At 41.5% G+C, this 26,897-nt stretch overlaps 1 protein-coding gene across 3 annotated transcripts in view; it reads left to right on the top strand.

The window, feature by feature from the left end:
• The first annotated feature begins 740 nt into the window (after positions 1-740).
• Positions 741-26,897, top strand: part of ano7 (anoctamin 7) — a 35,677-nt gene continuing 9,520 nt past the window's right edge. The window contains exons 1-19 of one of the 3 annotated variants that reach the window (XM_022241213.2): positions 741-1,179; positions 6,063-6,162; positions 7,206-7,365; positions 7,975-8,104; positions 10,337-10,375; positions 13,422-13,558; positions 14,221-14,389; positions 15,143-15,311; positions 15,979-16,069; positions 16,352-16,457; positions 17,471-17,531; positions 18,231-18,313; positions 18,653-18,790; positions 19,259-19,454; positions 19,919-20,030; positions 24,001-24,153; positions 24,540-24,667; positions 25,266-25,471; positions 26,521-26,654. In XM_022241213.2, the coding sequence (XP_022096905.2) occupies positions 1,051-1,179; positions 6,063-6,162; positions 7,206-7,365; positions 7,975-8,104; positions 10,337-10,375; positions 13,422-13,558; positions 14,221-14,389; positions 15,143-15,311; positions 15,979-16,069; positions 16,352-16,457; positions 17,471-17,531; positions 18,231-18,313; positions 18,653-18,790; positions 19,259-19,454; positions 19,919-20,030; positions 24,001-24,153; positions 24,540-24,667; positions 25,266-25,471; positions 26,521-26,654 (2,441 nt within the window). In that variant the 5' untranslated portion in view covers positions 741-1,050. The remainder of the gene's footprint in view (positions 1,180-6,062; positions 6,163-7,205; positions 7,366-7,974; positions 8,105-10,336; positions 10,376-13,421; positions 13,559-14,220; positions 14,390-15,142; positions 15,312-15,978; positions 16,070-16,351; positions 16,458-17,470; positions 17,532-18,230; positions 18,314-18,652; positions 18,791-19,258; positions 19,455-19,918; positions 20,031-24,000; positions 24,154-24,539; positions 24,668-25,265; positions 25,472-26,520; positions 26,655-26,897) is intronic. The other 2 variants (XM_022241215.2, XM_022241214.2) reach the window with 2 other exon arrangements.

The following is a 26,897-nucleotide window of genomic DNA, read 5'->3' on the forward strand; positions in this document are numbered from 1 at the left end:
GAACAAAGATGTAAACTTACCTGAAATGGCTGACAGACTGTAGGGCGCACATCATCGCCACTTATTACTATTGCGAAAAAACGTGCAGTTGGTGCCAAAGAGGCAAACTCCGTTTAGGCCTATTCGCACATATAAAATAATAGCATGAAGTAAGAAGGCTGTGCCTTTGTTTAATGCAAGACTTTAAAAACACTTTTAATTCGTGTCTAATGAACTTCATCTTCTTCTTCACTTGTTTATCAAGGACTCACCGGGTACAAGCAGCGGGCCCGGAGTAGTTATGGGTAGGCTATAATAACCATTTGGCACCTAGCTGGTGCGGTAATGGTAATGTTGTATTCCGAGCCACCTGGAATCTGCACCCCAAATAGGCTAGAATTTCGTGTATTTTATTGTCATTAATGTTCTGTTCTTTAGTGATTTTTTGTATGCTGATGAAGGACACGGTAGAACGCCAATAAGTACATGTATGTCTTTCGCGCACTTTCAGTGAGCAAACTTTGGGTTTTAGCGGGGATTTCAGCAACAGCGCCCTCACTCACCAATAAACGAGTGGTTTTTTTATTCATCATTAAAGAAGTTTCCATCCAAAAACCATAAAGAGGTGCCAACAGTATAAGAGAAATGGAAAGTTGCACAAAAACATCATTCGAACTTTCCAGCACTGATGCGCAGATATAACTATCACCGTGACGAGGGTGTTTTGCATGCAAGCGCGCCGCCGCACCGCGTGCACACGTACGTACGTGCACACCACCGCCAGCGCCCTCTCTGCTCGAGAAGGCTCCGACCGGCCCAGCCCGCAAGTTAAGGAAAGGCGCGGCGGCTATATGCATTTACTACTACTTGTGGTGACAGTAAATCCTGCGCTGCGTAATTTGTCGCGTCATGAATAAGCCATTCATGCACATTCTTTTCATATTGAAATTCCATTAGTTTCTCATCTGGAAGTTCCTTTCTGCTGTGAACCAAACGGTATTTCGTGGTGGCTGGGGGGCCTGGTCCTGTCGATCGCCAGGAAAGCCTACTTAGGCCAACGTTAGGACGGTAATGTCGCAGAGAAACGGTCATACCGCAAGCAGTCGCGGTGGCGCTGACGGACTGACTAACTCAGCCATCGCAATGGACAACTACGGATCGACGGATGAAACGACCACTTTTGCCAATTCTGAGTACCTGGTGAGTTTGATCGTAGCTTCATTCAATTGTTGGCTTTATCCCGTTCAATTCCCCAGTTAAGCCTAACCCCAAAAGGCATGATGAGGGGGTGTATGGCACATGCACACATTCCCGCAATGGGGCCGGGATTGTAGTCCAAACTCTTGATCAAGGAGTTCACTTCACACGCCCATACTCGTACACGTAGGGCTTTCGCTTGTAGAAATGTAGACCTGAGCCTGCCTGTGTGTACATGTACACTAGCCCGAGTACATGGCACTTTTGGACCCTACAAATCACTTTTTTTTAATATTTGGACATGGTCTGGCGATATATGGTAGGGTCCAAGCATGGTGCTTTGACCATGGAGGAAGGAGGGGATAAACACATGGCAGTAATGTGTGTGCGCGAGCACGACAAGCTGGTTCAGTTTCCCCTCCCCCATTCCTAGTCATCCCCCACATGGACATCACTTAACACTTCATCTGAGAAAAAGTTTTTCCAAGTGAATGCGTCAATATAAATTTCTGTGCTCCATATAACTTTTTAGGACGTTGTTACTTTCTGATGGCTAGTACATGTACACGTACATGTACCATTTAAATCATTGCAAAGGGAAAATAGGCCCAGTGATCAGGTGATGTCTGTAATGCATACATGGAACTCTCACTGTTAAAACTTATCTGAAATGGGCGTTTACATTCAAGGAAAAACTACATCCACTTGAGGTTTAACTTTCACTATCATCAAAAAGCACTGCATATTGGATAAAATGTATACTGTCTGTGTGTTTTCGCATCAAACACATTTTGGGGGTCTCAGTCGTGAAATTGTAGCAAAGAGTGAAATCAATCCAGAAGTTAAGATTCACTGAAATAATGTTGCATACTTCCCACAAACCATTTTACATGCACAAAGTTAAAAGAGCCTTAACATGCCACCAAGGTTATGATACGATGCATTGGAATCTGAGATTTACAAATGTACAGTACACAATCTACTAAATAACTTTTTACAGGTAGCCAACTTGGATTTGATTGAAGCATTTACAATGTCAATGATAATCATCTCCTTGCCCTCCAGTGTGTGTTGTGTGTTCAATACGGTCGTTTCTCAGTAGTGTGCCACCGAGAGTTTGCAACGCTTTATTAGCGCATCACAATGCATGAAATGTATCGACCCAATGTGTGTTGGAAAGGGTCTCACATTTCGAGCATTGTGAATGTCCAACCTGTCACCTGTAGGCCCCTATATAGCATTTTTTTCAGAGATGCAGCGACTTCTAAACTTTCCCTGGTTTGCGTATTGTGCTTGCAAAATGTTAGTTTGAAAGGCCACACTTGCACTGTACATTTTAGTTTATTTTTGGGAGATTTCAGTTTTCAGTGAGACATCAGAATTTCAATAATCAGAAATTGACCAAAATTGAATTTCCTTTCCCATGTGCCCTCGGAAAAAAATAAAGATCTATTGTTCAATTGAGATACTGGTATTTAAAAAAATTGCCCATAACCTGTTAACTCTTTTAAAAACTAGATGTACGTGTAAAAATAGCAAAAGCTATTTAAGCGTCTGTCAAACAGGTGGTCATCAACATATAAATTTGTCAAGTATTTTCCTTTGAACACTTTTTGTTAAATAGGATATTTTGGTTTTGGAAGATGGAGTTTTACCTGTTTACTCTCTAAGAGACTTTGAGAAGGGTAAATTACATGTACATGGAGGAGAAAAAACCAAAAAGTTTAATTTTTGTCTAAACATGGTCAACTATATACATGTGCCCTAGCCCAGGTTGGACGCCAGTCTCCCTAACGCAGTGTAGCCAGGGAGTCCACCTGGGCTACCTACCACAAAACCACTGTACCTGGGATAAAGCAAAGCAGTTTGTACAGTAAGTGACTTTAGTGGCCAAATAATGTCCACCAGAAAATTCGGGATGAATTTGTATTACCAAAAAAATTACAAATATTAGAAATCCTGTGTGTTTTTGGAGGGAAAGGGAATAATTAAAAAAACATATGTAACATGCACTTGTATTGGTATGGTGCATATACACATACATGTACATGTACATCCATGCACTGCATAAATTTAATAACATATTGTACTTTACATGTGTATCTAGTGCAAGTGTTTGTTGATTGAAAGGATCGGTTATTGGCATTCGTGAACAAAATTGTACTGTCTATTGGGCCAATTTTCTATGCTCGAGAGAACTTGTAAGCATATGGCAGTATTGGCTTTCATTTTACTTGTACATGTAGGCCTTCTGGATGAGTGGTTTTGTATATTAAAGTCAGTGCACATGTACATGTAGGCCTGGTTGTTATATTGGTTAACAATAATTGACGCATTCACAGAGGGTTGTATCTGACATACTGTACATGTATGTACTATGAACCTACTGTTAATCATGTGCGTTGTAAATATTTCAGTAGAGATTAGTGATGTTCATACATGATACGTAAAAATGGGTACAAATTAAAATAATAATGAAGTTTCAGTAGGTTTAAGGATCTTCCTTAAAATGCTACTGGCAGATTGTAGGGCTACATTTACATCTGTGTTCTTACTTGGATAAACAAGCCAAAACAAAAGTACATGTACAATTATCATTTTCATGAATATAATACCAGTACATGTGTATTAGGCATGACATGTAACCGTACTCACAGGTACGCATGTAGGTACCTCCTTACGTATGTATTTGCACCAATGAATAAGTATTAGCCTATGTGCGCTAACCTTGCATACGTACATGTATCTACAGTAGTGTGGACTTGTGAACAAAAGATGTCCACACGATGCAGGAAGGGACTTACATGTACATGTATGTACGTTCTGCGGACCTACCCGTGTCCACAGGACATTTCCCCTTCTCTGAAAAAGAAGTTAAGAGACAATTTGGGGTTAGGGTCATCCATCATGAAAGGAAGAGGAACAGTCAAGGACAACTTTTTAACAAAAATCCAGTTGAAAATTGTGTTCCTAGTTTAAGAAAAATGAGTATATTCATCATATTTCCTGAACTGCACGAAAACAAAGGAATATCCACACCAGGCACCTGTACGTGAATGTAACATAAGTAGGGGTGTAGGCGTGGCATACATGTACATACGTGCAGTGTGGACCTCGATCTGCACAAAAGAAGTCCACATAATGTTGGGTGCGATGGTGTTGTAGGGACTCGCACACGTACACACAATGTTTTCCCCTGTCTGAAAAAATGAAGAGGAACAGTCCAGGAGATCATCATAAAAAAATCCAGCTCAAAGGAATTATTCTACACTGTAGTTGGAGAAAAAGGAACATATTCCACAAGATTCCTTAATTAACCCTAACCCCCAAGGCTCCTGCACTAGAAAGCATACTGAACCTCACAAAATCCAACATGTACTTGTCTATGTACTTGTACATGCAGGTTAGTGTACCAAACCTGATAAACTCCAACAGAATGAGCCCGTTGGAGTTTGAGTGATATGGTATGGATGGGTCTATGCAGTATAGGATGACTTGCACTGAACAGTACCAAACCTGACAAAATCAAGCATAGTCCAACAACTGGTACAGCAAGCCAGACACTGCACACAATGAACCCTGTGTGTCCCAACTCACACAGAATCCAACACCATCTCCCTGGGCCTTTCATCCCAAGTCTCATAAAATTCAACAACAAGTTCCTCAGGTACAGTACCAAACCTGCCAAAACCTCACAAAACCTGCTGTTGGAGTATGGCAGGTTTTGGGCAGTTAGGGTTTTTAAAATGCTGACAAGTACACACTTTGTACTGGTATGCTAAACAGGGGTCATTGGTTTGGGGTGTGTGCTCACTGCCTAAACTGATGAACTTAATTCTGAAAATTATGTCATATGTCCATGTTCCTCTTTTGTGTGTACCATTTAGAATTCCATGTACATGTACATACATGTATATGTACATTGTACTTTATTGACATGTTTCAGTGTGCTGCCTGTTAACTGATATGAACTAATGAATAGGCCTATACTTTGTACGTGGGTCTGCTTAATAAATCAATACAACCTTGCCGTGTACATATTGAACCGATACATGTACATGTACAGTACTCAAACAAATTTCATGACCCCTTTTTTCCTAACTTGTAATCTTTTTCCAAGCAATGAGTGCTGTGGAGTTCTTTCAGCTTTTTGTTTGTCTGGTGTTCTCATTGGAATAGAAAATTTAAAAAGTGTTTCAAAACATCAAATGCACATTTTCAGCAGTAAAATATCTCATGTACAGTTTTTGTACATGTAAAAATAAGTACACTCAACATAAAAAAAATGGTCCTTAACGTTTTTTTGAGTAGTGTACAATGTATATGCCTACATGTATGTGTGTACATGTGCATTCCTGCAACTGTGTGCAGGCTATCAGGCTATTGGTAAATTATACAACAGTACATGTACAGTAGTACATCATTACATGCATGACACGCACCATACCCTGTATGCATAATTATTGTATAACATATACATGTACAATAGCCCCATTGTAATACATGTACCTGTACACCTGTGCACTGTTTGATCTGTTCACTGAGTTACTGTAGTCTGGTAGTATACATGTACATGTGCATGCACATCTACAGTAGTGCCAATTGTGTAAATGTTCCCGTCAATGCATTACAGTAGTGAACACTTGTACATACATGTACACGTAGTAATCTTAAGGTGGGTAGCCGTGTTAGTCTATCCAAAACCGTATTGAGAGTTTAAGTAGCATTTAAAGACTAGCTGAGTGGATAAATCACGTAAGCTTTCATAGTAACAACCACTTCATCAGATGTGGTGAAATAACACATCATCAGCACAGGAATATAACATACAGTGTGCAAGTACTGAAGTAGCAGATTTGACCTGGAACAGTGTTTGTGTATTTCAGGACGGTGATGAAGACGAGGAAGGAGTGCCCGTTGAGTTCAGTGTTCGCAAAGCCAACGATGATCCTGGCACATACTTCAATGATGGCAAGAGAAAAATTGGTAGGAATTGCTAGTATCAACTAAACGTTTAATCTACTAGATATCATCTTTGGTGCTTTTATGTTGTTATTCTTAATACTAACCCGCTAGGGTGTATGTAAAATCATATTGAAATCGGGGGATTGTTTTAATAGACATGATAGATAGAGCTTGAAAGTTGACCCCTGATGGCGTGCTTCCGGATCCCTTGGATTGGAAAAATAACGTGTAAAGATTTCAAAATTTGTAATGTTTCTCTTTCAGTTACTTCTTAAGACTCAATCTACTCGTGAAAAGGCCTTGTGTAAAATACTTGCGAGCATATCAGCTTATGGAAACTGAAAAACTACCTGATCTTAAAGAGAGATATCCTGCCAAAAATTGACCTACATGTATCCCTTCTGAAAATTGAAAATACATGAAGAACAGTGAAATTCGGTGGTTATCCAGATAACCGATCGAGTATCCAATATTCAAATTGCCAAACAGCAATTCAGACCAAGAATAAACACTTTTCTTGTGCATTCCTTTGTAACAGATGATTTTTTTGCAACTGTGCATGTACATACATACATGTACATATGTACTTTATCTGAAGGATCTTTCATCCTACCTGAATGAAGCAGGTTTTAAATTTGCATATTTTGTGAGAAACGAGAATCCAAGTGATTGCAAATGCCCCCACCAAAACCAAAGGCGACGCTTTTGGGAAAAGGGAAGTGGGTAGGAATAAGGATCCGTATATATATATAAATATATATTTTTTTGCATTTGGCAGAAAATGCTTAAAATAAAAAAAAATGCTTTTTCACCAATTTCAGTCAGTGACCATGCCATGATCTATCTCTGTAGTTATGCCTGGTAACCTGAACCTGGTAGATCAAATACATGTACGTGCACATTATGTGCTAGTACTCCTAGTTGACAAAGGTGTAATTAACAAAGTTGGTCCCCGACTCAGACTCTGGTTTAATGGATCCATTGTCTGTGGTACCAGTATGTGGAATACCGCTGAACCTTGAAAAGTCTTTAACTGAACCAGTTTGGGTATTTTTCATTCGAAGATTTCGTGATAGTTCTCGAGGAGGAGAAGCTGTCGGAGAAGCAGAAACAGAAGAAGGCGAGAGAAGAGCAGGAGCGTATAGAGAAGAACCTGCCCCCTGAGGAAGATGAGTCAGTCCAGCAGGAGGCATGGCGCAAGAAGTTCCTGGACAACCTGAGAAGGTGGGTGAAGAAGGGAAATTGTGATGTACAGCTGTGCTGATCAGTTAAACAACTGAGATATTTGATTGTTTATCCAATATTCAGATATTTATACTCCAACTTGAATGAAAATCAGATAGAGTAAAAAGTGGTGAAATGAAGAAGGGGAACCTTCAATTATTTGGCTACAACATGACATTCCAAAAGCATACATTTCATGATGTGATGAGTGATCTTAAAGGCAGCTACATGTACATGTAAATGCATGTACCCATCCAAGAATTGTAACAAGGCCAAAAGTTTTTCCATTTTACTTGTTAGAAACATGAATGTGCGCAGTTTGTTTTTGCTTTGTTGGAATTTGGTACATTTTTATGAATAGTCAATAATTAGTTCAAAGGCTTAAATATAAATATTCAATTATTCAAGTTAACTCAGCCCTAATGTGATCCTGGCTTAAGGCCTGATTCAGATGTTGTTAAAAAAAGGGATTTTTTTTCTCAAGGTCATACATGTGAATTTTGATTGTCAGTGCTATTCCCTGGCATGCCATGCAGTGTATCATTTCTCCCAGGTTGGACGACAAGGCCCCAACCCCCAACCATCCAGACTGATTTTAATTCTCCGCAGGTATGGCCTGGAGATTGAGCTGGACGTGGCTGAAAGCGACAAGAAGACGATAACATACTACAAGCTTCACGCACCGTGGAGCGTGCTGGAATTCTTTGCCGAAGAGCTGAATTTCAGGGCTCCGTTACAGGTACACATTACCATATGTCACTGGGCAGACTGTACGGCAGGAAGATGTAGAGGAGTATCGTCAGCTAATGTAGGGAGAGTTTGCGGCACATGTAACATGTACTTCTCCGATGTGCATATTTGCGCATGGCTCCCGTCATGGGTACACCACTTTGAACGTCGCGGGGAGAAAAATGATGACTATTAATCACCAGCACGTTTACGGTTTAACCTTTGCAAGATATACTCTGCTTATGTTACAGATTAGGTAACAGTTTTTGTACCATTTTCAAAATAGATGTGTTTGCTTTTTATTTTGATATGCAATTTTTTACCGTAAGTTATGAACTTCATTCATACATGTATATGCATCAAAAACTTCCAGTTCTATATACAACATTTACTTGTTAAACTTTTTTTTCCTCTTAAGTCAGGCATTATCTGACTGTTCTGAATGGCTTAAATACAAGATCCGTTGACAAAAGAACAGTAGATCTTGTTTTCATTTGTTCCTTCAGTGGCATCCTTGTAACACAAAGTGGACCCATGATTGGAGCCGTACATAGTACATGTAGTGGTTTGTGTTTCTTTACATTGTAATTGATGACCACAGTTAATGTATTGTTGTTTTTATTCATGCTGTCAGTATGCACCTGTACATATGAAGCGGTGTGTGATTAGGAGATTAGGGCTTTATCAAGTCTACATGAATGTCTGTGCTCAACATAATATCCCGAACTTTGAAAAGTTCTGTGAACATACATGAACCCATTGTGCACTTTCATTCGGAACACTTCAACCTAATGGCATTGGTGATATCTTGCACAAAGCCTATGCCGAATACAGTTTTTTTTTCCTTCCAAAATGTTTACTGTTAACGGTGGGAGGGGGACTTCATTCACGTTCTTTTTTCAAGGTGAATCTGATAAGTTCTTGTGGTAAATCAAAATCCTAATTGCAAAACCCTTAAATGCTCCAGCATTCAAATACATGTACATGAACATTTCAGTCATGTCAGTCTTAACATTTCACTTAACAAGTAAAGTGCACAGAGCTTTACCCGGATGAGGCGGTTTGAAAAAAGCCTCAAGCGCAAAGCCTTATACAGGTATTTTTCAGGGCTCGGACATTGGGAGTGTTTTCTAAATTCACAAGCTGACCTTTTGAAACATATATACCCTACACTCAAACACTGAACAGTGACAACAGAGACATTGGCATATGCTGGATAGCCTGGAAGATTCAGTGCCTTTGGGGGGAAGAAAGAGCAAAACCTTTGCAATGTATTATATCTATAAACCTTTTGTGGCCTCTCTGAGGGATGAGGCTATATTTGGCACCGTTTGCACACTTTTGGAAGTTAAGGAAACAAAACAGGTAAACACTTGTAAATACCCTCCTATTATCACTTGAGAAAAACATTTTGCTCCCTTTGTGGGGAGGGGGGTTGTCCAAGGCCCCCATTGGCCCCCACCCCCCTGAATCCGCCTTTGAGGTCGGAAAGTGCAGATGCACCTCCAGTCAGTTGTTTAACTCAAAAACGTTGATGGAAAGCCTTTCATTGAAAGGTGACAAAGCCTTTCATTGAAAAGTGACAAAGCCTTTCATTGAAAGGTGACAAAGCCTTTCGTCGAAAGGTGACACTACGGTACCAGTAGATATCTTTCTTTTTTATACTGTACAGACTTTGCACAAGGACCGGACATGTACTTCTGGAATGATCTTTGTATATTAAATCCCGTATACATTTATGATCGATAGCACATGTATGTAGTTCTATACTGCATGCATGGAAGTACCAGCATATTGCGTTGTGTGTCTATTTTTTATGTTGTGTTTTATTCCTTTTTCTCACCTTGCATGATTGGACATCACTGCTGGAAATAAAAAAGATGTTGCTGTTATTTGCCTGATCATGTTTTCAGACTGTGTTACTAAAAGGAAAGTTTTTTTTGCAGTTTACATGTATATTTAAAGATGTTTGTAACTGTTGTGAAGTAGAGGTTGGAGAGGTCTAGAGAAAAGATGGAAGATACTGAAACCTGTCGGATTTAGACTTTTGTTTTGCTCATTTGGACTTAGGGGGATGGGATTGAGAAGGTAAGGGATGGAAAAACATGTGAGCATGGTCAGGAATGCAAATGATTGTGTTGGTGGTGAACGTGTTGCATACATGATTAAAATGGCCGTAACCAAGTACCTTAAGTCAGAGTTATGGCACTCAAATCACCGTTCTTATCCCCCCTCGAACCAGATCTACTCAGGAACAGCGAGTGATTTACCTGGAGCTGATGTAAGAACATTACCTGACCCACTTTGTATGTTAGAGTAGATGGGTTCTGGACTCTGGAGACACTGAAGAGAGGCACTGTCTGTCTGTTGGGAATGTCGGCATCCTGTGTTGGACATGTTTGTCAATAAAGAATCTGTGAAGGGAATATTCCAAGGAGAGGTGGCTGTGGGTTAACCGTAGGCCTGCTTTCTTTTCTTCCCGCCATTCCTACGTATTTCCTAAATACGTATGCATTGGTACATACCTGGTGTGATCCTGTGAGCAAAAGGTGGCAACATAATGCACTTTGCGTGGACTAGATATATTTTTACCGTACTGTACCTGTTACTCCTTTGGAAAACAGTTTCAGAAGCCTTATTGGGTGAGGGTTATTCATAGCAAAAGGAAGAGGAGCGGTCATAGAAACCCTCAACAAAATCCAACTAAAAAAGAATGTTCACAATGCAATAAAACTGAGTATTCTCACTGTAACCCCATGCCAAACTGCCATGACTGAATGTATAGCTGCACTTGATGTTTGCAAAGTGCAGAATAAAGTTTCTGAAACCCCATAACATGTACCTCATCAGATAAAATTGATCAGGTGAACATGTGCAAATTTCTGAAATCGTCAACGTAAATTTCTGATCATGGACAACTTTTTCCTTGACAGTTTCTCATCACTTTGCAACACTGCCCTAGAACCTTTAGAATGCCTCTAAACAGGTCTTCCAAAAATGGGGAAACCTTGTGTGGACCCAGCTTAGTCCACACAAGATTCCCACAAAGCCGCATTCCGTTGTACATTGACCTCTTTTTGTTCACTGGTCCACACTAGGTACATGTACGTACCGTGAGGTTTGTATGTTCGTCTTTCATTCTGCTCTTCTCTGCCTGTAACAGATATCAATACAGAGTGTTGGTAATTCCAGAAATTAGGGGTCCAAAAGTGTGACATTTTCGTGTCCCTGTTACATCTGACCATTTGACGTGGAAATATCACCAGAACTGATTTCAAACTATTACTATTTGTTTGGCAGGCAATTTGCATTAATTCATCACTCTTGAAAATTAGAAAATGTGTTCTGAACTTACAAAATCATATGTCAGATGTAACAGGGACACAAAAAAAATGGACCCTTAATAAACATGTGGTGCTCTCAACTGAGATGATTTTTAAACAACTTGCATGCCTTATATCCCAGATGTTGCTGGTACGGTACATGTGTCCGGCATTCAGAATGACTGTAGACACACTATGGTACCTTTACTGACTTTGTGTAATTAACATCTGCCGCAATATTTGAAGGGCATTGGGAAGTGTTCATGAACACTGTATGCATGTTTATAAATTATGCATGGTTTATGTTTCCTTTTGACGGATATGGTGAGTTGCTGGTCGCAGCTCACACTGTACAGTGTATAATACATGTACTGTACAACTATACACATATATGTTTTTAAAGAGCCTATGGGTTTCGGAACTGGTGTTCTCCCATCCAGTTTCCCTATACACGCATTAAGTTCCGCACTCACTTGTTCCTGGCTAGTTTTAATACATGTTTAGTACCGATATGTACATGTACAGTACATATACATGTAGATGAACTTGCCAGCACATGTACTATGCACATGTATACATGTACACTACATGTACATCACATGTACCATACGTTTGCATGTTCACATTATTTGTACCATATGTGTACTTTGAATACCCATGCATACCTGGTACATACATGTACATGTATAGGTATTTCAGCAGTAGGTGTGTACAAGCTGGAAGGTTTTCAGAAGTCTCCATGCTGCCTTGAAAGAATGGTGTGTGGAGGTTGATACCTGTTGTACATGTACACGTGCATGTATAGGTCAAAGGTGAAAACATTAAAAGGTCAGGGTCATTGGTTTTAAAATGCCCCCAGCTGAAACAAACACACGTACACGTACAATAATAATTTAACCAGTTCTTATGAAGCGCATATTACGGAATGTCTCTATGAGCTTATTATCATTATCCCTGCACATTGGGCTGGCATCATCTGAACATTCCTGAAACCATCTGAACTCCCTGGGGATATTCTAGCCCAATGCTGCCATTTTGGCACAAATACCTAAACATAACCGTGTCTGCCATCACAGGTACCCATTTACTCCTGGGTGGAGAGAGGCACATAGGGGTAAAGTAACTTGCCCAAGATTGCAACATGCTGCCACCAGCTGGATTCGAACCCCTGACCCTATGATCAGAAGCTACAAACCGTTTATAACCCACTAGGCCACATGTACATATACATGTACTTGTCTCCAACTTTCATGCAATAGTGTTAATTATACCAAGAGGCACATGGTCACATGATGAAAACTTAAGTGACAGCTGTTATTGAACCCGGAGCTTGGGAAGTTCCCAGCTCGAAAGGTCTTTAACTTAAGTAACTGTAGGCCCAAGGTACTTAGGATATTCGTGCGTGTGTTGCGAATACGGTACTTTTAATTGAACACCTGTTTGGATATTGGAATTGTCCAGTTATTGATTTTACTTGAGAGACTTGCGAGGGGCCTCATCCCGGGGCACCTGCGTGTACATTTAAACATGCCTCTATGACAAGACGAGTGGTGGGTCCTCAACGGCTGGCCTGTTTAGGGCAGCTACAAATGTGAGTGTAGATATTGGGCCTCATGTGGAGACCTGTGGAGCAGGCTCCATTTACTAACTGTAGAAGGTTTCATCAGTAGACTCAAGCATTCAAACGTAGGCTTGTGTGGTGCAGGTGCATGTGGGGAGGGGGAGGCATGTAATCTTCTGTGGCTTATTTGCACTGGTAAGTGGTAATGGTAAGTGTCAGGCTAGCCTTGCGGACTGGCCTCCGAGTGGACCACGAGAGATAAGTCTTACTTGTGGGCCTCAGGCTGCAGTTGAAACCTTTGACAGAGTGAAAATGATTCTGACAGTGTATTTGCAAGACTCCTGGTCAGATGCACCTTTAAAAAAACGAGGCCATGGTCCTCGAGGTACTGTGTGTCACCAGTTTTTCACTGCCTCCAACTGTGTTGAACCCTCTGCCGGCAGGCCCACACCAATCCCAGCTCCAACTGGTCGGCACGAATGCTGAAGAAGGTGCACATTCCCAACATCATGCAGAACAACGTACCGAACAAGCCGCTGGACTTCTTCACTTGTACCTTCAAGAGGTCCAAGTTGCACAAGTATGAAAGAACTGCTTTGAATACGGGCGTTTCACAATGGTCCGCCACCAAGAGTTTGCAACACATTGGCCAATCACAACGTGCGAAATCTGTCAACCCAGTGCGCTTTTGGAAAGGGTTGACAAATTTCACACGTTGTGATTGGCCAACGCGTTGGAAACTTGTGGAGGTGCACTATTGTGAATCGCCTGTATTGAAAGACCCCTGCAGACCCAAAACACAGTGGGGTTTTTTTTTTCAGGTTGTCATTGTGACTTGATATGTACAATGTACATTTCAGTACATGTACATGTAGGTGTTATGGGAAACAAACCAATCTGCAACATCTGGTTTTGGAGATGAGTCTGTCACAAGTCCTGTGACAAGGTCAGGCACATGGATGAAAACCACTTGTAACAAAAGGGGACCATTGTCATTAACTTGTGTTCTTGACTTGTGACTCGATGGATTGAGATGGTCTTGTGATGGTCTTGCAGTGACTTGTGATGGGCTTGTCCGTGGCACTGCAGATCTATCAAACTATTCTGTGTTTGACCATTCTTTATTGAATTACAGGGACAACATATACAAACGTATATGTCCTAGGCCACAAAGCAGCAGTTCATTTGAGAGCAGCTTTAATGGGTAACTGGTGACCTCTACATGTGCCTTAAACATTATAGGTTCTTGGGCAGTGAGAACAAGGAAACATTCTTCTCTAACACGGAGCGCACCCGTGTGGTGAATGAGATCCTCCAGAGCTGCACCTACGGCAAGCGGCGTCGGGCCGAGATTGGCATCGACCGGCTGCTGGAGGAGGATGTCTTTCAGGCTGCCTACCCACTCCACGACGTAAGCACTCCATGCCAGAAGTTAGCTTCGCCCAGTGTGCTCAAACGGATTTTCTGAGAGTTTGAAAACTTGATCAGGGCTTCCCAAAGCAAGCTGTTAAATTCATATCTTTTGATCATGTTAACCCTAACCCCTAGGGTAGACCTGCCAACACCAGCCATACTCCTTCCGGAGGTTAGACTTTACCACACAATAGATCAAATTTTTGAATGAACCAAAGGCTCATTTAAATACCTTTGGATATATTCTATGGTAATGCCTGACCTGAGGAAGGAGTGCAGCCAGGTTAGCAGGTCTGCCCTAGAGTGTATGCAAAATCATATTAAAATCAAAGGACTTCGGACTGTTCAGATAGTCTCCTCCTTGCAGTGATCAGATACAGTTTACATCAAGTAGATTTTCTACCATGTCAATCCCATTCCTAAACAATATCTTTTGGTCATTGTTCTCGTGTAATGAATCCTTTCAAACAAAAGTCTTAAACATCACATTTTCAATGACAGGGTGGCACAGGCCCTAAAGTAACTCACTCACTTTTGCAGTTTCAGTGGCATCTTCCTTGTGCCACAAAATTCCAACTCTGCAAATGGCATGTGTTTTGATAGTACAGGTATTTTTAAAGAGTTGGATGTCATGTGGACAGCAGTCCACCACATATCTCACTTCCCCACTTGTATCTTGGAGGGAAAAATGGCAGTGTTCTTCAGTTGTGTATGTATCCAAATGCAGACGTTATTTGGGCTTGATTTCCAGGGCACGGAGGAGTTGCCGAAAGGCAACTTGGTGAGCGACGAAGACTTGAACAAGCGGCAGATTCTGTATAAATACTGGGCTCGCTGGGGCTGCTGGTATAAGTACCAGCCATTGGACCACATCAGGGAGTACTTTGGAGAGAAGATTGGGATATACTTCGCCTGGCTTGGTAAGTGTGTCAGTTCACCTGTAAACTTTTCTTGCCAGGCCATGCTTTAATGTTATGCTTGTTCACAATGTGTGCCTAAATTCTTAAGTTTGTTCACCCATCTTTAAGCCAAACTCCCTTGGATGCAACCTGAATTTTGCTTTCAAAATCTTCCAACTGCCCTTGTGTGAAGTTCAGACACAGCTGCAATCTTCCAAAATCTATTTTTGCCATAAAACCTCCATTCCCCAGAAGCTTCCAAAAACCACTCAGAGGATTTTGGAGGATTTGGCTTGGTCACGGTCGATATGAATTTGTGCTTCTCCAGTTCTTGGGGTCATTTACCCATATACTAGACTTCATTTATTCAGGTGATTTTGTCTGTTTCTTGTAGATATTATTCTACCGGTACTTTTCAAAACCACTTGTAGATAAATGTGCCTTGGGTACCGTCAGATTTCTGATTTTTTTAAAGAAATGTAGAGTGCCAAATTTTGCTTCAAACTGCCTGGTGATTACTTTGCCTCTCTGAAAGATTCTGCTAAGATCAAAACAGCAGACTCTCACAGTTTTTAGATTCTACAAAGAAAAAAAAGGAAAAAAATTAGATAATTAGCCAAGAAGCAATATAGAAGGAATATGTGAAAGTACAGCCTAAAACAATTGAACACTTTGCTTTCTACACCAGGTTTCTACACGGGCTGGCTCTTACCTTCTTCTGTGGTCGGCGTGCTGGTCTTCCTGTATGGAATGATCACTGTGAACTTCAATGTTCCTGCGTAAGTGTAGTTTGTGTCATGTTGTAATATTCAGAAACCTTGCCTTTTATAAACTGTGTCTAGATCTGAAGGACACTCTAAACACCTTTTGAACTTTGGTTAATTTGAACAAAAGCCAGTTCAAGAGTTCCGTTGTCATTTTTCATCGTTCTTTTATGATGCACTTTTGATTGAATCTTTGTGATGTGATAGAGCTGCCAGGAATGTACGGCTGTACAGTAAAGTTGACACGCTATGTAGAGTCATTTAGAGTAAGTACGGGCATTAATCCATGCTTTTCAGGCGTGAGCTGTGTGACAGTGGCGGTGAATTCAAGATGTGCCCGTTGTGCGACGAAGAAATTGGCTGCACCTTCTGGAACTTGTCGGATACGTGCATGCAAGCAGAGGTATCAAATGAATACTCTGAAATGTTTACTGTGCCTTTCCTTTTTATAGAGACGTTGCTGTTTTGTTTGGCCAGCACATGTGTTTATACAGGTGCAGACCTGTACGCATGTGTAGTCTGGGAGATGGCAAAATTCATGTGAGAATAACTTGCGATACAAAATGAGCCTTGTTTTGGAAATAATAATTTCCAAATGAAACTTCCCGAGAGGACAGTTTTATGTGTGTTGAATTCCATGATGTAAAGAATAGTAGTAAATGCTTCCTATGTCCCTACCTACCCTATTGTACAGTGCTTTGAATCATTTGTTCTTGAATGAATCACCTGTTCTTGTTAAATGATTAAACGAACAAACTGACCAGTGTTGATGACGACTCACAGAGCTTGTCGTTCCACTTTAATGCGAGATGGCAAAGGTGAGGTATAAAACGCCTCTATGAGGTAAACGCATCTTGGCCCCATTGAATTGCAAATAGCACTCTATTAAATTGCTAGAGCACGAACTCGCTGTGCAAAGTGAAGCCAGCTGGGTGCATCTATGTTTATGCATAAACCCTTCGAAAACTTGAAACTTTGTGTAAGTTTTGTAGGACCATTTGCATATTTGCGTCTGCATTCTAAAAGAAACATCAAAAGCTGATACACCAAAAGCCTAAATTCACAACAACAAGCAGTAAATGAGCATTACGTTTTGCTCAATGTAAGCAATCCAAATTGCTGCTTTTTTTTAATGAATGCCTGAGACTGTTGACAGAACACTTGCATGTTATTTGCATATGTCGATTTGGGCATGTTGCATTTAGAATACATCACTCGAAATTTTGTCCATATTTTTTTCAATACGTTCGGTAAAATGGCTCATGAATTCAGAACGTCTGGGCTCCGGACGGTGCCAAGGCTTCGTCATGCAAAAAGTGAAGAAGTTAGCTCTCCAGTTAATATGGCTCTGTGATTGCATGTGCCTCCTGATGGCCGCGCTTCAGCTGTCATGCCCTTTGTCTATTGCCTTTTCAGGTTGCCTATCTCTTTGATCATCCAGGGACCCTTTTCTTCGCCATCTTCATGTCGTTCTGGGGTGAGTATATGTATACCCTGGATGGATGTCCTCCCAGAAGCAGAGGTTCACACTTTATATGTTCAGGTCCTCAGACTCTGTAGAAAGGGAGCTTTAACAGAAGTGACTGGCTCTAGCAAAATGAGTTATAAGTCGCCAGGTTCAGGTTATGAGTTTTTGATATGGCTGGATTGTGTACATCAAAAGCTACATTTTGATATATGAATGACCCCTGGAGTGCGCTGCGTTCTGGAGATATAGACATTTGTATGTCCACATTTTCGGATTCTATAAAAGCATTTTTCGAGAAAAAGCTCATAAAGTGTAGTGCTTGGAAACACAATGCTTTATAGGATTTCCTATTAAATGATCAATTTTTCATCTCTATTCATCAATATCCATTTTTGTAGTCACAATTTCTGAAATATGAACATTATAGAAAGTATTAAAGGAAAAAACACATAGCCACATTTTTTAAAGAAATTATGCCCTCTGTAAATAGAACAGACCATTACATGTTTTGGCATTGCGCGACTTATTACCCTTTTTTGTAGAGCGGATCACAAATAGCTTGGTTATTTTTCCCTGAATTCTTGGGGAGGTGCGTGTCTTTTGGCAGTGAAGGTCTCAGATTTGTTTTTTTGTTGGTGGAGAGGATGAGTTGTTGGATTGGGCAAAGGGAGTGGCTGTTAACATTCTCTTGTTGGTTCTTGTTCATAGCCGTGTCTTTCCTGGAGTACTGGAAGCGTAAGCAGGCTAGTCTGGCCCACCATTGGGATGTCATGGACTTTGAAGAGGAAGAGGTAAGGCTTTGGCCAAATTTATGCCACTACAGATGGAAATGATGCACAAGTCTATAGGGAATACATGAAGCTGCTGGCTAGCAGCTCCCATTGGCATGTGTGTGGCTTCTAGCCGTAGCCTATAAATTTCAATCAGGCTTTAGTAGCTCAAGCTACAAGTACTTTCTAGTGGCATCACATTGTGCCCATGCAGGGCGTAGATAAAAATCAGAATATCTCCTCAAAGTTAGCAGCACCATATGTCAAAGGCAACAGGGAAGTTGGGCTTTACCTGCTGCTGAGGGTTGCCGGGAGTTACATGTACCTAGAACCCTACTCGTTCTGTTCTATCCATCTCAGGAGAGGCCACGGCCAGAGTTTGCCGCCAAGGCCCCCATGATGGAGAAGAACCCGATCACGGGCATCATGGAGCCCTACTTCCCTGAGGATTTGCGGAAGAAGAGATGGTTGACTGGGGTTGGCATCCTGTGTGGAATGGTAGGTACATTGCTGAAGTGGCAGGACATTTCCTTCAAAAAGAATGTGCGTCAAAATATTTTTGAAAACATCAAAATCAGAAAGTGAATTTCGGCCATTTCTCATAGTGCAGATACTCCTAGTCGTTTGCCTAAATCCCGAGGCGTTGCATTCAGTTTCCATCACGGCTCTGTGTGACTGGCGTTGTGAAAGGATTTCTGGCTGGACTTATGGAGAGACTTGTGAAATGTGATAGACTCCACTGCAACTCTGCCCCGAATTGTTTTGCTAGTAAACCTACCTAATCTTTGTCACTGGAATAAATGGGTCAAAAGTCCCATGCGCCTTCAGCTAACAATGCATGGTCTATACCAAAGGCTGCCTCAGGTGCTAAAGCCCATTTTTTCCTTGGTACTTTCCCGGTGAGGAAGAACTTAAATTTTTTTTTTCATTCATAAGTATTGATCAGTTGCTTTGTGATTTGATTAGGTGGTCCTGGTGCTGATCTTCATGGTTGGTGTGATCATGTACCGCGTCCTGATCGACATACCGCTGTCCCAGAATGCACTGCTGAGGAACGAGTCGCAGAGCATCGCCAGCATGTCCAGCGCCGTTGTCAACCTGATTCTGATCATGGTCCTGGGTCAGGTCTATCAGACTTTGGCCGGAATCCTGAATGACTGGGGTGTGTATATGTACACAACCTCTTTCACACTCTTTCAACTTTGTTAAATCCTGAGAACCCCAGTGTTGTAGTACAAAGGAAGAGAAGTTGTGTCATAGTACAGAGCAGGATTTCTGTTGCATTTGCCAGTAGTCAAGCCACAATCACTGCCTGAATCAAGATGCTAGCATGTTTGGAGATCGGTAACAACATGCTCTTACTCGGTAGAACACCGCTCTAGCTTTCTGAAAGTCACAGGTTCGAATCCTCATTTCAAATTTCGTATACATGTTTGCAATCTGTGGTCCTATTGTGCAACCCCCCCAAAATATTGACAAATGGGAGGACAGTTCAACCATCACAGGGCTGAAGAGCTCAGTTTGTAGAGCATCAGTGTGGCGTTCCAGAGATGGCAGGTTCAAATCCCACTTCATTCAATGCCCTGTACTCATATCTATGAATTATTGAATATTTTTTCACAACAGAGATGCACCGTACCCAGACGGAGCACGAGGACAACCTGACCTTCAAGGTCTTCATCTTCCAATTCATGAACTTTTTCTCGTCCATCTTCTACATTGCCTTCTTCAAGGGGAAGTAAGTCCCATTGCTCATTTTACATGTACAGGTATATCATACCAATTTGTGTCTCAGAGTTTGCTCCACTGTGCAATCAAAGGGAGCATGATATGCGTCCAGTTCTTCCAACTTTAATGTATTTCCAAGGCTTACAGTTATGTTTTCTTTCTCTCATATCAACAACACGGTCATTTGTTGAACTTGTAGTGGCCCATAAAGCAGGCCCGTGCATTGATTCAAACTAATGTTAACTATGAACACATTAAAAAAGAGCAGGAAAAGGAGTTATGTAATCTCCGTTGCCATTTTTTAATTTATTTATTGGTTGTTTTGGCCTTAATTCTGTTGATACGGTGGAAAGCTGGTTTGTTCAGACTCATCAAATTTGATTGCCACCATTTAAGGACTGTCCAGATATCCTGGCAAACGTAATGTCCCATGAGATTAGAAGCTGGCTTGTATGAGTGTGAACAAAGCAAGTGATTAGTCACGCACATTTTGACTCCGCACGGTCTCAGTGGGATTGGTAAACTAACTTCTAGTCACAGCACAATTTTCCCCAGCTGTTTTCGTTTTGCAAGAATACATTTAATAAGATTTAATTCAGCCGTAAGAAAGGTTTCAAAAAGGTGAACTGGAATTTACAGTTATTTCTGCGTGGAAATATTTTTGTGTGACTGAGCGACTGTTTTTTAAGATCATTACATCTGCATACAGATACTTTGCTCATTTGATAAGAGACCAAGATTGATTGTGATGCACAGTACAGTTGAATTCAACAAACTTGATATTTCAATACATCCAAACCAATATTTTCTCATTTATCATATTTTGGTGACAAGTTAACAGCTTATTACACATTACGTGAATGTCTGTTTTGACCTCAATTTTCCTGTTTTCCTTCTTTTTTAATTTATAATCAAACTCCTCTACAGATGGCTACTGGTTAAATGGTTTCTCTCAGGATCCTTCTATTCTTCCTGTAGATCTTAGCCTGGTTCTCTGCTATCTTCCCTGTCTAATCTAGCCTGGTCATTTCCACTTATTGCACTCTGTCTATGGGAAGTGAGTACTCGGTACAACTTTTAATGCAACTTCTGTGCATTACGTGAACATGTATACATTTCTGCATGCAGATCAATGTGGAGATGTCAGTCGCATGTACTTTCATTTCATCACTGGTCCATTTTGTGCTGCCATGTTATCAATTTGTACCGTGAATTGTGGCGTAATAATTGCATGGGATGAAATCTTCATGGGGAAAGCGGATCGATTTGTGTCACCTGTGTTTACCCAAACCGATGCATTTTGTTTTTTGATTTATGTGCTCATTTTCGGTGAATCCCAGTTCCTTTATACTGACATGTGAACATGTAGTGTTACTCTTCCATATGACTCCAAATATCATAATAAAGTTAACTTTACAAGACAGATGAGTCACACTTCTCCCTTCCAATAAAGCAGCAGTTTCCTATTACTGAGCTTCATCTCTGTCTCAGGCGTTGTCTCTAAAATTGATTCCCAGAATGTAGCGTGGCATGCAGTATTCAAATTAACTACATCAGTCTTTGGACCTGTTGCATTGGCACTATCTTACTTACCATCGAGGTAACAGCCTCAAAGTTAGGGAGGTTAAAAGAATCATGCAATGCCTGAGACAGAGACAGAGCCTAGTAATATACAACCCCCCCCCATGGTTGGTTTACATCCTCCCCCATTTTATGTTGGTCGTCATGCACAGTTCACAGTGCAGGCGTATGTCTTCGTGCATGCAATATCATTGAGACATATGTTGCTGGTACATTTATACACAGTTACTCAGGTGACAAGCGACTAACAGGACTGAGTTACGAGTGTAAATGTTATAAGTCCTCCCAATATTATGCGCATTTTCATTCACGGTTATGTTACATGTACTTCCATCACAATATTAATTTTGCTGGTACTCAGTGGTGTTACATGTACATGATGTGCTCAATTGCACCTGTAGAGCGTTGTGAACCATATGGGCTCCGGGCCATATGGGCTCCGGGCCATATGGCCCGAGAGATCGCAGTCAAGGCTGTATCCTTCCTGTACATGTATCCTTGAACCATTTTGTTTGTTTGGTTTTCCTTATTTGGACATGGAGACAGATTGTGAAGAGGGTTAAGTGTAACGAGCTGCGGCAGTATTTGCAGCTACATGTATGGCTATGGCTGTGACTGTGTTGTAGCTGTGGCTGGGGGCTACGGCTAAAGGCTTTGTATGGTCTGATAGGCCAGCCAACGTCCTTTTAAGCATCCTTGCAACTACCCCAACACGCCTAACAAGATCTCAGGCTGCTCAACGTCCTTTTAAGCATCCTTGCAACTAACCCAACACGCCTAACAAGATCTCAGGCTGCTCAACGTCCTTTTAAGCATCCTTGCAACTACCCCAACACGCCTAACAAGATCTCAGGCTGCTCAACGTCCTTTTAAGCATCCTTGCAACTAACCCAACACGCCTAACAAGATCTCAGGCTGCTCAACGTCCTTTTAAGCATCCTTGCAACTACCCCAACACGCCTAACAAGATCTCAGGCTGCTCAACGTCCTTTTAAGCATCCTTGCAACTAACCCAACATGCCTAACAAGATCTCAGGCTGCTCAACGTCCTTTTAAGCATCCTTGCAACTACCCCAACACGCCTAACAAGATCTCAGGCTGCTCAACGTCCTTTTAAGCATCCTTGCAACTAACCCAACATGCCTAACAAGATCTCAGGCTGCTCAACGTCCTTTTAAGCATCCTTGCAACTAACCCAACATGCCTAACAAGATCTCAGGCTGCTTTGTTTTACTGTCACACTTGCCCTGCGTTGTATGTACTATTACGCGTCTTTATCTCAACTTGATGTACATGTACCTAAGACAAATTAACATGACTACAATAAAAATAATCCAAGGCTGTGCTACATGTATGATATACCAGGTAACCTGCCAACTTAAGAGCATAAATGGTTATTTTTCCACACACACACACGTGTACTTGGCTGTATCAGATAAAATGGAGACTTTCAAAGTACTGAAGATAAATTAATTGGGCCAGAAATACATGTAAGTGAAAGCAGTACTCACAAAAGACGTGTACATGTACACGGTATGTGCAGTGTACATGTATAAAAGCCTTCTCCTGTCCCTCATATTGGCCCTAGCTCCTGAGGCATTCTTTTGCAACTTTTCCAAATTTGCCAAACTCCAAAACATACAGGCAAAACTCCATTGCACAATGTTTTTACTTACTGCAAGAGGCATCAAGCCCATTGTATAGTAATAGAGGTTGGACACTGTTTTTCCCTTAATTATATCAATCCTGCAAAATCCTCCAAAGCCATGCAGTGAATTTTGCCGCGCATTTGTTTTTTTTTGGGGGGGGGTTAGTTTTAGAGTCAGTGTTTGTGTGCATGCTATGGTCATTGTACTAGAGATGACTTGATAAATGTGTTCATGTACTTGTATGTTGTAATGACTGTCATGCTGATATAGAGTGTAGTCTTTCTTTACTTTATGAGATTTTAAGGTATCAAAATGATTGCTGCTCACGTACATGTATATTATTTTTAACTTCAAATATTTACAAGAAGTTTGCTCAAGTTCACAGGGTTACTGTTTGGTTTGAAATTAGGTGTTTCTGTGAATGTAGCAAACTTTCTGTTTGAGCCAAAACAATTGAATGTGGAGTTAGGAGAGACCTGCAGTGAGATGGTTGTAGCCACGATCTTAGAAGCGTCTATGGTTTCAAGCCACCGCTTTGTAATTTGGATGGAGTCTTCCGTTAGCATTCAGTGTTCAAACTTGCGCTGTTGCTCAGAGACTTCAGAGTCATATGTCATGATATCTAGATCTTTTCGAGTTGATCCGATGAGATTCTCTCGTTTTCTTGAAACTTGAAGAAAAGATGTCACGTATCGATAAAAGTGATTTTGTGCTGATTTGTTCTTTGCTGTCACTGCTTGTTTGGTCAAGGTTTGTGGGCTACCCAGGCAATTACACTAAGATCTTTGGTCTTCGCAACGAGGCCTGCAGCAATGGCGGGTGCCTGGTGGAGCTGGCGCAGCAGCTCCTGGTCATCATGGTCGGCAAACAGATCATCAACAACTGCCAGGAGGTTGCCATTCCGTAAGTGGAGGAGACATTCGTTGGATGAAATGTTGTCCATTTGGTTTAACAAGCTTCTGCAACTTTGGTTTTGCCATAGCATATTGTGAGTCTGATAAGTTATAGTTCAGTGAGAGTTTGATATACATGGACATGTATGTAAGTATGCCTAGAGCTTCCTAGGCAGTCAGAGATGATTTTGTTTCTTAAAGGTGCAACTCCTTTATAAACTGACAATTGTACACAACTTACATGTACGGTATGTCTTTCACAAAGTACCATTTTTTTATCTGATATTGGGCTGGATTACTTTGGAATATTTCAAATATGAACAGAAAAGAACTCTAATTTGTCGAAAGTAAAAGTTTGAGTTCCACGTGGAAATTTTTTTGTCAATGTCATTTCAGCAAACTAAAGCAGTGTTGGCTCCGTTACAAGTTGCGTGGTTCACTTGGCGACCGTGAGAGCAAACGATGGGAGGCAGACTACCAGCTGGTACCCAATGAGGGACTGTTTGAGGAGTACCTGGAAATGGGTAAAGCCGCCCCTATTGAATAGTTGTTTTGATCGGGGACGTTGTTGGGGGGGGGGTTGACAATTAATGTTTCATTTTTACTGTCTGTTGATGCGGGAAATGCTGCTGGTTCTGCTTCAATGATAGCAACCTGTCCGAAAAAAATCATTACAGGAAATCGTGACTTCTGACAGTTGAGATGCAGCATGTTTGTGAAGCATTTTGTAGGAAGTTAGTCAGAATTGTGTATGGTAGAGCCATGCACCTGTATGCATCTCTCTGTTGTCAATAGTGATCCAGCTTGTCTTCATCACGTTTGGAGCAGGGATAGTACATATGTTCTGCTGCTTCAGAGGTGAATGTGAAACACCCATACCCTCACTGTTGGTGTGATGGTACGGACGATAGCCCATACAGTTATATGTATATGCATCTCTCCTCCATCAACAGTGATCCAGTTTAGTTTTATCACATGTTTGTGGCTTGGTTGAAGTCCAAAAGGATGATTATGATTTATTGTTCTAGAGGTGGATGTCACACACTAGTGCCCTTAGTGTTGGTGTGACTGTGTGTACTGTGGAGCCCATGCAGTTATATGCATCTCTCTTGCCACCAACAGTGATCCAGTTTGGCTTCATCACGGTGTTTGTGGCAGCCTTCCCGTTGGCTCCCCTCTTCGCCCTGCTGAACAACTGGATCGAGATCCGCCTGGATGGGTCCAAGTACGTCTGCGAGGTCCGCCGCTCGGTGGCGGACAGGGCCCAGGACATTGGCATCTGGTATAACATCCTGGAGTTCATCGCTAACCTAGCCGTCATCAGCAATGTGAGTGAGCAGTAGTAGTCTCATTCACCGGTATGAGTTGTTATATATTTCTGGTAATGACACCAAGGATTCCTCAAAAGCGCCCTAGGCACTGTAGCTCGCAAGCCTGAAGAAACCTGTAGAAAGCGAAACAGTGAGGAGCAGTTATAGTTTTAGAGGTGGGAGGAAAACCCCAGAGGAATATTCTGGGTAAAACCCACGGAATCAGGTAGGGACTGAAAACCCAATCCACATGTGGACCGGGCCGGGATTCGAACCCGGGCCGCAGAGGTGAAGGGCGAGGAAAGAACCACTACGCCTCCCTGACTCCCCAAGTTGTGGCCTGCTCTACGAATATGTGCAACATGTCGACGGAGCCGCTCCTGAGTAGCAGGTCATAAAAAGTATCATGCACCATGGAAGTTAGTGTGAAGCATTAACATGTTTCACCTGCACAATGTCCATTTTTATTAGGAGGCCAATGTGAGTGATAGGTCAGTACAAAGATCTAACACCCTTTTTAGACAGGCATTCTAGAGTCGCCCTGAATCAAATAGAATTAAGAGCGACTCGACCCAATTACATTGTGGTTTCAGACAGACGAACTTAATACATACATTTGCATTGGGTTCGGCTTATGAGAAGAGCGACGTCTCAAACCAAGTTGCTCTGGTGTCGTTCCAAGCACCTCAAAGTGTTGATCTTTTACCTGCTAGCACGCCTGGTCTCTCTTAATTATTTAAGACGTCGCACTTTTGCCGTACTTAATTCAAATGTTACTTTTAATTTGGTTCAGCACGACTCTAGAATACCTGTCCGAAACAGTTGTAAGCTGACTTTTTCTAATATGAACTGAAAGAAAATTACTGAAAAAAAAAAATAGCATTATGGATCATTTTCACAGAGCAGGCACATTTTCGTTTGCATCATGCTTGAAATTTTCTTTACTCAGATATTGAGAAAGCTGCCCGTATATTTACCCCTTTTAATCCTACATTCTGAATCAGTCAAATCATACATATCACCAGTTACACTAATGCAATTGCTAATTTGTTATTTTTTTTTACTAGGCATTCTTGATCGCCTTCACCTCCGAGCTCCTGCCGCGGTTGATGTATCAGTACCAATATCGCTTCGACATGAAAGGATACGTCAACTTCACGTTGGCGTACGCTCCCAATGGTTCCACTTCGGAGCCCTGCAGGTGCGCACATGCAGCTCTGCCATGTTTGTTGCATTGTTGTCCCTTGACATACCTGCTTTAACTCCTCTCCCCCCCACAAGAAGTACCATGGCAGGTGCTAAAACTCCATCAGCGGGACAACAAGAATTGACTAAAGAAACACCGCAAGATCGCAGCGTGTAATTGTCTTACGGCAGTAGAACAGTTGCATTTGCTCACAACAGCGACTGTGTAGCACTTCAGTACTTTAGTGCTTTCCTTGCT

Source organism: Acanthaster planci, linkage group LG16 (assembly GCF_054643075.1).
Source record: "Acanthaster planci isolate LZ-2023a linkage group LG16, COTS_SCS, whole genome shotgun sequence".
Classification (NCBI taxonomy): Eukaryota; Metazoa; Echinodermata; class Asteroidea; order Valvatida; family Acanthasteridae; genus Acanthaster; species Acanthaster planci.